This window comes from Balearica regulorum, chromosome 1, assembly GCF_011004875.1.
Source record: "Balearica regulorum gibbericeps isolate bBalReg1 chromosome 1, bBalReg1.pri, whole genome shotgun sequence".
Taxonomy (NCBI): domain Eukaryota; kingdom Metazoa; phylum Chordata; class Aves; order Gruiformes; family Gruidae; genus Balearica; species Balearica regulorum.
The window spans coordinates 37,251,330-37,262,317 of record NC_046184.1 but is presented as its reverse complement, the minus strand read 5'-3'; the positions used below and the strand labels follow the sequence as shown (position 1 = coordinate 37,262,317).

Below are 10,988 nucleotides of genomic sequence, written 5' to 3'. Positions count from 1 at the left end.
TCCATGTCTTGTCAGATAGGAGAGCATTACTTGTTCAGCTTGATAAAGGACACCTACCTGGAAAACTGAAAACTCTACTGATTAATTTGAATGACAGCATTTTATCTAAGACTTACCCTATCCACACACTGTTAGAATGGAGAAAACAAGACCAGGCTGGAAACCTCAAGAGACCCGAATTTATTTAATATCTAAAGCAGGGAGCACATTTTTTAAATACCAGATATAAATAAAATTCCCCACTGAATTACCTAGATCTGTTGAAAGAAACAAATTTGCAACAGTCTGGTTAGATATATTATCTATAAAAACATAGTGATTAATTTGGGGATGGGAGAAAAAGGCGTAAGACTAGCCCTAGGCTACTTCTGTCTGACAGAGTAGAATGCAGCAAAAATCAGTAGCAATTTCATGCTTAACACTGCACGTAATCACCAGGTGCAGCCTTGCGCAATGATGCTGAGGCAAGTTTCCAACCCTTTGCTCTGGAAACACTCTTACAAACACTATTCAGAGGAACAGAGTATGGCTTGGGAAGGGATATACCTGAGATGATGTGGGCTTGACAGACCCTCAGTACTCTGAACTAGCACAATCACCCTTATCTCACTATTTGGCTGTTATAAATATGTCTTTCTTAGGGCTGAATTTTTCACCTCTTCTATTAATGGAATTACATACCCAGTAGTGAATAGCGCTTTATGATCTTTACATGGTTTGCACAGCAGAAAACCTGTTAGCAGAGTTTCCTGAGTAACACCAGTCGTTTATGCAGTGTTCAGCTCCTGTAAAGCATGCTGGAGAGACAGGCAAGGAATTCTCATGGCAGGGGATGATGCTTTGGATGGGAAAGCGGCCTTGCTAGCTGTGTGGTACCGTGAGATTTGTGATATGTGGCTTTAATTTCCCTCTGTATTTGACCCGAAACCTATAGTCACACACACTGATGTGCTGTGTGGTTCATGTGGTTTCCCAGGTCTAATACAATGTGTAGCTAAGGTAACACTATGGATCTGTTGAAAAGTTGTGAGAGTGTGTGTGTGTGTACGTCTGTGTGTGTGTCTATGTCTGTGTGTGTGTGAATGAATGTGAGTTTGACTTTTACAAAGTTTTTGACTCCACAAAGTTTTAATTTCTTACCAATACCTGCAGTAATGTTCACTGCGTAAGATGGAATAAGCACTAAGCTGTGAATAATGCACTGAACTGCTCATAAAAAATTAGGCTTTGGAACCAAGGCATCTTTAAAGAAAGAAAGAAAGAAAATTAGCACAGCCACATGTTTTGTCTGTATTCCATTTGGGGGGGGGGGTGTTGCAGCTTTTTACAGAAAAACTCATGCCAATTATTTGCACCGTTGGAGCAGGTGTCCCCCTAGACTGCTGCCACTGACCCCCAAGCAAAGGAAGGGTAGTGGCAGGCTGGTGTGGGTGCATGTACCCCCTCTCACAGGTTAACAAGCCCGGAAAAAGGCCTGGGACAAAGCCTTGCACGATTCTAGCATGTTCAGAAGCACATCAACATCTTGTATGTTAAGCTGGAAGACTCTCCTGGAGTCAAAGTTTTTGAAAACACCTTTTTAATCAAGACGTATGAGTTAATCTTTAATTCTTCACCCTTTTTCCTTCTCCCTGTAAAACCAGTAGGAAAACCCCCACATCTTTTCTGCAGCTAAATTTAACTGCAATCACGTATGAGCAGAACCAGAGAGTTTTATTAAAAATAAAGGAGGATAGGCATCTAATGTACTATTTCTTTGTTCTAATCTTAGGCATTTTTGTGCGACTGAAGGAAACAGTTGCTAAATGATGGTGCAATCAGGGTGCAAATCCATGCTCATGGCAACGGGACCAGAATTTGCACCAAGTCCACTCTACCACGAGGAAGAAACCTCTTCAGCTCAAACATGTTTAAAGTGGGGATTTAATTGGCCCACTGCCAGGAGTTCGCTAGGAAATGAAGAGATTTGGATTGTACTTGCAGAAATGTCTGGGTGATATTTATTGTCCCAGATGAAATCCTGAAACCTTTAAAAACATTAGCTTTAGTGGGTTGCTTTCAAAGTCCGTGCAATTTTTCTAATAACTCACCTGGCTGGGGTTTATCCCAGCAGGACTGTGAAATGCCAAAGGCCCCGCCGGGATTCCTTTCGGAGCCAAAGCTGCACTTACCGATCAGCCCCTTTGCCTTGGGGAGAAGCAGGTTCAGGGACATGCAGACCGATACCGACAGACCTCCATCTGCCGTGCGTGGTTACAGCAACATTTCGATTCTCAATTAAACTTTTAAGAGCTGCTCCAGGTGGCCGTGAGGCAGCTCTCCGGGCGCAGAGGTTCGGCCCGAGCAGCTCTTCCCGCTGCCCCTCGTTTCTTCCCCGCCCCGCCGGGCTCCGCGAAGGCAGGGAAGGGGCGGCCCACCCCGTTCCCGCTCGGAGCAGCGCTTTACGGGCGGAACGGCCCCGGTGCCTCGGCGGGGCGGTCCCGTGCGGGGCGCGGCGGCACGAGCCTCCCGGTCCGGCGGGGGCGGGCGGGTGGGGGGCGCGGACGGGGCGGCGGCGGCAGCCGGGGAAGGAGGGGGCTGGCGTCAGGCGCTGGGCAGCCACTGGCACGGGAGCTCCCCCCTCGCCTCGCCTCCCGCGGCGGGGGGATAAAGACACCTGGCCCGGCGCTCCGGAGCGGGGAGGCGGCGGGCAGCGGCGGCGGCCGAGCGGGCGTGCGGGGGGTCGGGCCGGGCCGGGCCGGGTCCCGCCGCGCAGCCCCCTCCATGCGCCTCGCCGGCGGCGCCGGCTCCCCCCGGGCGGCTCCCTCGCCCGGGAACGACAGCCGGTGGCGGGCGGCGGAGCCCGGCGGCGGTAGCAGCCCCAGCCCCGAGGCGTGGTCGGGGTCGCCCAACGGCAGCCTGGGCGGCTGGGACCCCTTCGGGCGGGACGAGGAGCTGGCGAAGCTGGAGATCGCCGTGCTGGCCGTCACCTTCGCCGTGGCGGTGGTGGGGAACGGCAGCGTGCTGCTGGCCCTGCGGCGCACGCCGCGCAAGGCGTCCCGCATGCACCTCTTCATCCGGCACCTCAGCCTGGCCGACCTGGTGGTGGCCTTCTTCCAGGTGCTGCCCCAGCTCTGCTGGGAGGTGACCCACCGCTTCCACGGCCCCGACGGGCTCTGCCGGGTCGTCAAGCACCTGCAGGTCTTCGGCATGTTCGCCTCGGCGTACATGCTGGTGGCCATGACGGCCGATCGCTACATCGCCGTCTGCCACCCGCTGAAGACGCTGCAGCAGCCCACCAAGCGCTCCTACGGGATGATCGCGGCCGCCTGGGCGCTCAGCCTGCTGCTCAGCACCCCGCAGTACTTCATCTTCTCCCTCAGCGAGGTGGAGCGCGGCTCGCAGGTCTACGACTGCTGGGCGCACTTCATCATGCCCTGGGGGCCCCGCGCCTACATCACCTGGATCACCGGCGGCATCTTCGTCGCGCCCGTCCTCATCCTCGTCACCTGCTACGGTTTCATCTGCTACCACATCTGGCGCAACGTCCGGGGCAAGACGCGCCCGGGGGAGGCGGTGGCGGCGGGCGGCGGGCGGCGGGCGGGCGGCGGCGGCCAGCGGCGGGGGCTGCTGCTCGCCCCCTGTGTCAGCAGCGTCAAGACCATCTCCCGCGCCAAGATCCGCACCGTCAAGATGACCTTCGTCATCGTCTCGGCGTACGTCGTCTGCTGGGCGCCCTTCTTCACCATCCAGATGTGGTCCGTCTGGGACCAGCGCTTCCCCTGGGTCGGTAGGTGACGGGGGTGGGGGCCCGGCGGGCACCGGGAGGGCTCGCCGCGGCTTCCCCCCCCCCCACCGGCGGCACTGGCAGTCGGTGAGGTGCTCCGGGGGCGCAGCCGGCTTTCTCGGGGCGCCGCGCTGTCCTGAGCCGAGCGTGGGGGAGATGGGCGCGGAAGCCGAAAGCGGGACCGGGACTCCCGAAAGCCGAACGGGACTCCTTTCCCCCCCCCCCACCCCTCGGGGCGTAGCGGCTAAAAGCTGCCCGCCCCGCGGGCGCCTTTGTGCGGCCCCGCCGGCCCCGCTCGCACTCCCGGACGGGGCGGCCCCGAGGAGCCGCGGAGCTCGGCTCCACCTGTCCCGGGAGCAGCCGGAGCGGAGCGGCTGCTGGTGGCAGCGGGGCCCCGGAAAGGAGCAGCAGCCGCTGCGTTCTCGTCTAGAGCAAAATTAGAGGATGGGGACCGAGATATTTGCTGTGTAAATTTGAATCAGCAACATTTTTTTCCATTTGAAGCTGCCGATTAATAAAACTTTAGAAACCTTTTGTGTTATTATTAAACATACACACAGATATGTCACGAGTAATTGCATGAGCAGGGAACTTACTAAGCCTACTTCCCTGTAACTGCTTTGCATGTGCATTCCCTGCTGTCTAATAATGGGGTTGAGCACACCCTGAACCCTTCATCTCAATAGGACAGTCACCTCTGAGTAGCTCCTTTAGTCAGCCACCAGTTCTCATGAAATAGCGGCAATTTAGTATTTTGGAGATCCCTGTCCCTCTATTAAATCTGACTGAAAATAACTGATGAGTTTTTACATCGGTAATGACAGGCAACATAGTAATATATACTCTGTTTCCTCATAATGAAAAAGATGCAAGACAAGTTGGAATTCATAATTTCTTGGGTTTTTTTGCTATCCCCCGAATTATCACTTACTATAGTGAGAGCATTGATTGCCCCTAATAAGGGACTAAAGGCAAGCCTAAAATGCAGGTTTCTTCAGAGAAATAAAGGCTTACAGTAGACAAATGTATTATTTTTTTTTACTTCAAAAGAAATGCAAACGTAATTGAACAGATGGGTATTTGGTAGGTTTGTTTGAAGAGATTCTTTAAATCTACAGAACTGCGTAACACAGCAATTACACTTCTTTGGAGATTCAATATTTACAAAGAAAGGTCACTAATAATTGATTAGACTAAATATATATTTAGAGTATTTGATAATTTAACTAGTTATTGAAGGTAGAAGACCATAACTGGTTTATGGCATAGTGCTAACTTCCATTTTTCCTTTAAGTAAAATTTGTTCAACCTCTGAAATCCAGATTTGATTCACAAGCCAGTAGTTACTTGAGCATTCAACACTTTTCAGCATGCAAATGTATACAGCAAAATTCAGTATTATTGGAAGCAGTGGGAAATCAGTGGGAATTTTGCCATTGCCTCCCAGGGTAACCAATTTTAAAAACAAAAGTCTCGATGAAAACTGTTCAGTATTTAAAGCATAAGCATCAACACGTGGATAAACATCAGTGGAAACGGGACTAAAGCATTATTTTGGATGGATTGCCTGATAACTTCTTCTGTCACAGCTTTTTGAAGACTGTTCAGACAAATTCCTGTTGACTTCAATGGCAGCCTTATATAAATAAGAACTTCCCTGATTATGTCCTCAGTATTTATTTCAAATGCTGCTGCTCAGCTTTTAGAACTAGAATTATTCAGGAAAATAAAAGCAACAGCCAATGAAGCAATTGACTGAACGGTGTGAATGTTCTTTTGATGATTAAACCGCTTTTTTCCCCTCTCCCCAGATTCTGAAAACACTGCGACTACCGTCACGGCTCTGTTGGCCAGTCTGAACAGTTGCTGTAACCCGTGGATCTACATGTTCTTCAGCGGGCACCTCCTGCAAGACTGCATACAGAGCTTCCCTTGTTGCCAAAAAATAAAGCAAACGCTGAGTAAAGAAGATTCAAACAGCAACAGCAGGCGACAGACTTCTTTCACCAACAACAGAAGCCCAACCCACAGCTTGAACACCTGGAGAGAGTCACCCCACTCCAAATCGACCAGCTTCATCCCCATTCCGACCTGAGACAGGTCCCGGGGTAGGCAGGGCGTGGAGCCCCACAGCAGCGCTTGGGAACGTTACGGCATAGCACTTTACGCTGGTCAAAGGCACCGATTGTGGTAACAAGGAATGACTAACATGGCCGTAAGACAAAACGTGCCGCATTGCTCGATAAGCTATTCTGCAGCATGTAAATTATTTTCTGAAGGGTATTTAGGACTTGGGCAACTGATTGGGAAGGTGTGACAACAATAAAGCAATTATTTTTCTAAATAGAATGTATTATTTTAATTTTTGTTGTTGTTGTTTCCAAAATGTTAAGTGCATTGTTTGCTTGTTGTTCAAAGCAGTAAAAATAGTGGAGCTGGCATGTGTTGGGGTAACTCCACTCTCTAGTGTTAATGCCTAAAACTTCTCATCATTGTCAAATGAAGTCACAGGGAAAGAAGATGATATGAGCAAGATCACAATTTAGTCTTAAACGCAACAAGAAAAGAGTTGGGAGGAAGGCCTGACTGTCCAGATAAGGAACATGGCTAGACAGGCTCTGAGTTATTTGGAATTTAATTATCATACTGCTTTGTCTTGTAAAGGTCTAGCAATTCTCAGTTAACGAAATTTAACAGCCCTTGTGAAGGCAAATCCTTAAGTGCTGTTGATGTCTATTTGAGTACTGTGGGGTTTCATTTTTAGGGTGACATTTCCTCTTCCCTTCATGTTGATGTAAGTTATACAGCATTTTTTTGTGTGTGTTGTTGCACCTACTTTGACTTTTTTAAACTAATTTAAAAAGATATGTTGACAAATAAGTATGATAATTTCAGACTAGCTCAGCACTGTTACAAACAGATGCACCAAGAAAACTCATCGTAACTATCAGAACCACTTGCTTTGTGGGTAAGAATTGCATCTTTTCTTTTTTCTTCACTAAGACAGCTAGTATCAAGCCACATTTGATTGTCAAGCAAGTAGCCCCATAAATTTGGGAGAATGTGGCCACTTGGTAAGAGCTGAAGAATCGGCATATTCCAAGTCACATGTCTGAGAATCAAACTTATAGGTCTTCTGGGAACATATAAAATTTGTCAGTGTTGGTTTGGGGGTTTTTTTTGGCAGATCATGACAATATAGGCTTCAAAACTGGCAGTAAACTGCAATAAAAAGTCATCACATTCACTAATTATAAAGCATTCGAGGTGTGCTTGTTTTCACTACAATGCATGCCATGTCAAATGTACTTCCTACGACTTGTAAAGAACCCTGTTATGTCTTGCCGTGGAGTCTGTCTTTTACCTGGAGATTGGGTTTTGAAGCTCCTTGAGTAAGTTTTGCTGGGGTTTTAAATTCCTGAGGATCTCTTTGAGAAGTACAGCACCCTGTCCGCTCCATTTTCCTGAGCTCTCTGGGTGCTGAAACCCAGGCGTTCCCCTGGTCCCAGCTGGATCGCTAGAGCCGCGGGACACGTGCAGGGCTGCACAACGTGCACGCTTATGTTTGCAAGGAAGAACCTCAGCAACAGGTTTCTCTCTTTCCCACTAAAACCCAGACAGACAAGACTGCTTTTCTAATTGCTTGAGGACAGAAAAAAATTGGGGCTGCAACTGTGGCTTTCACCGAGGATGGTGCTGGCCCCATGCCTGTCGCAATAATGGGAGCAGGGATCGATAGAGCTAGATGCAGGATACGATCATGTTCAACCTGTTGTCCACTCCAGAACCTCCCAGACATATCACTGACTATTCTGGGCAAAGAATAGGAAAGATTATAGTTAAAAAAAAAATAAATTAGATTTTGTTGTCACTAAAGAAAATCTTAACTCTTCTCTCTACATTTCTTGTTATCATTTTCTCCTCTTCAGGAGAGAAATCTGCTGTAATTTTTTGTTGTTGTTGTTCAAAACTCTAGAACCCAAAGGACAGCACGGTGGAATGGCTCATATTTAACAGACTACCTTCTGGATCACCTTTAGTACACAGATAGGACTACAGCTCTCACCGGTTCTGGGTGAAGGTTTGTGAACCTGAAGTTATATTTTAGTCCCAAAAAATGCATGCAGTGGCGTTGCATGTGTGTGTATTTGTGCATATTATATGTACTGCATATATTTCGCGAGTACGTAATTCACAATTACTGAAATTGCAAATGTTTCAAGTTAAGTACACTATCCTTTGCCTAGTTTTCTGTTTGTGTTACTAATTTCTTTGTACATAAAATATATATTAAAAAGCAATTAGCTATGCTAACAGAATTTTCATGTTTGCGGAACGGAATTATTTTTCTATTACACATTATATTCAAACAGAAAAGATGACAACAAAACAAATGTAGAACAATATTGATTATAAAACTAAGCTGGATAATGACCAATATGTATATAAAAAAAAGTAAACAGACTCAAAATTATAATTTCAGTTTCTTCCAAATATGTTACAAAATCTAGGCTTGCACTTGACACTTGTCAGCAGAAATGAACCATGTGAGTGTTCTACAGTTTCTGTAATTAAATTGATAACATTATTTAGCAGTATTTGGATTCCAGGCATTTTTTGTAAATACTGAATTTGGGGTTGGTTGGGTTTTTTTTTTCAAATAATTGTAACATTGGAAGATACAGCCCATATTTTTTAATTGTTCAACTGTGGAGATTTTTTTTTAACAGCTGCTTTGGGTTATCATCATGAGGGCACACTAATGAAAACAGAAGGAAACAATAAATTGTGAAACCACTGCACATTTAAAGCATGGAAACCTGCTCTAATAAACCTGTATATTTGTTTAATGAGAAGCATTTTGTTTCTTTTGCAGGGCCACAAACATATTTGGTGATGCTCCATATGTTTTACAAAATGTTAAATTTCTTCATTAATTTTGATGAGTTGTTTCCATGAAAAGCTTTAAGGAGTGAACAAAACTAAAATGTTTTTCTATTACACATACTGCATGAAGGACATGTGCAAAGAAGTGCAGTCGGCTTTCCCCTTTATGCTGCTAGTATTGTTAAAACACATAACATCATAGCACTTATTCATGTTCTAGAGGGGCTATTTTGATATTTTTGTTTTAATTTTGGGGAACAAAATATTTAGCTTCTAATGTAAAACATGATTGAATGGAAAAGCGTGCACTCTGCTGTTTGGGCTGGTGTTACTAGAATTGCAGCATTTTAAAGACAATTAGGTGGCTGAAGGGGAGCACGTGTGATGATACAGAAGATGGAAACAATTTTGTACTTTTAAATAAGAAACATAAGATGCCAAAAAGTTTTTTTTTTCATTAATTTCTTTTTAAATTTGTAGGCAAACATTTGTTGGCTTAGAAAAAGGTTTTGGTTTTTTTCCGTATTACCACATCAAGACTAAAGTCTACAAGAAGACAAGTTCATGTGTGCCCAATCCTGCAAAGACAGAGGTTTAGCCTGCAGCAAATCTTGCGGCCAGTTCCAAATTGTCCAGATTGAAGGACCTTATCAAAGTGCATGTGTGCTCCTTTCCAATTTGTGCATATGGAAACCAGAGCAGAAGAAGGAAAGGAGCTGTGCAGCTGGATGTCACCCCAAGGCATGTACCGGTAACCCAGCTTTGGGAAGTGAACCCAGATCTTACAGTACAGCTATTGCTGAAATACAGATTTACTTGCTGCGTAGGGAAAGCTCTTACAGAGTTGTCCCAGACTGAGTTCCCCACCTACACAAAGGACTAATTAAATACAACGTCCTCTTCTAAAAAGTGTCTGCATGAGTTTTGGTTGTACAGTCCCTTCTATATAGGATGGGAAGAAGTCCCTTCTGTACATGGAAAACTGGGGAGGCAGAAAGGAATGAGTTAATGTGCTTAAACACTTGTCTGGAGCTTTAGTTACTGTTACAAGATAGTATTAAGTGGTTTTCTTTAAGACTGAGATTTACTGGAAAATGTAGCACTTGCTACTTAGGTAAAGGAATTACAGGGGATATAAATGAACAGGTTTCAAGGTCCAGGAATAGATCACAGCTGCTCCACTGAGAGCAGTCCTGACTGGTTCAGGTAACAATCTCTCACACAAGAGCAGGTCCAAATAGTCTTGAAAAAGGCAGGGAACTGCCACAGGTAATATAAGTCACGCAGAATGGTTTGTGCAAAAAGCAAGCCAGCAACAGTCATGACTAGTCCCTGCTGAGCTTTGTTAGAGCTGGCCAGCATGGGTCTGCCTCTCCCAGGACTGGTCCTGCAGAAAGTCCTGGATCGGTACTGTGTTAATGGATTAATACTGTATCACTGTTTTGGTACAACTGCTCAGTAATTTGCCATAAACTTGCTTGGAGTAACACTTTACATGCAAATCAGCCTTAGGTCTTCATAAGGACATTTTTAGCTGAATTCCTGACACAGTCCATTGGGTTACTCCATTTCTGAAAAGCAAGGCGGTGAGGCAGCATCAAGAGTGTAAAGCTCTTTTCCCAGCTGTACGGTGAGGAGACCAGTAAGTCTCTCTAGTTCCAGGTGGACCATGATATTGTTGGGTACAGGTGGACTTTCTTCTTATCACAGAAGATTAGACGAATCTTTTGCACATTTCCAATAATTTACACATTTCCGACTCATTGACCATTTTCAATTTTCTTTTTTTCTTTTTGGAGGGGTAGGGGGCAGGATTAGGGATGTTGCGCTTCGTCAGTGCTCTGCAAGCAAAGGATGGTTTTGAGAAAAATTTGTCAGGATCAGTAGAAGGTCATCTACAAATTTCCTGCCTCTTCATTGGCTTAGGTTTTTCCCTTGTACTGATAAAGTAAATGCAAGTGTGCCTTCCATTTCATGCCAAATTAAGCCATTCCCAAGAACAGTTTTGAACAGATGTGGTTCATTGTGGGTTTCTGTAAGGTGCTAATACTATTAACAATTGCATAAGCAGGAATTAAGATTTAATGCTCTCTGATTGCAGAAATAAGGACTACCATTTCATGACTGTCTATTGTTAAATTGTGTTCCTACTCTGCAATAGGACAAAGTGCTATTGAAATCACCATCCTCTTTCCATGGCAGTATTTTATAAACTTAGGACTATAACATTTTCTTTTTCCTGCTCAAATGTGGTAGGCCTGTGTGTCGTGGTTTTACCCCAGCTGACAGCTGAGCCCCACGCAGCCACTCGCTCACTCCATCGCCCATCAGGATG

General features: G+C 45.9%; 1 protein-coding gene across 2 annotated transcripts; it reads left to right on the top strand.

Moving 5' to 3' along the window:
* Positions 1 to 2,689: 2,689 nt before the first annotated feature.
* On the top strand, positions 2,690 to 8,595 carry AVPR1A (arginine vasopressin receptor 1A). 2 transcript variants are annotated; one of them, XM_075745595.1, is made up of 2 exons: positions 2,690 to 3,769; positions 5,578 to 8,595. In XM_075745595.1, exons 1-2 carry the CDS (start codon positions 2,764 to 2,766, stop codon positions 5,859 to 5,861), a joined length of 1,290 nt encoding a protein of 429 aa, XP_075601710.1. In that variant the 5' UTR covers positions 2,690 to 2,763; the 3' UTR covers positions 5,862 to 8,595. The 2 variants fall into 2 exon arrangements, with proteins under 2 accessions (XP_075601710.1, XP_075601717.1); XM_075745602.1 differs by having other exon boundaries at positions 2,690 to 3,765; positions 5,578 to 5,772.
* Positions 8,596 to 10,988: the final 2,393 nt, after the last annotated feature.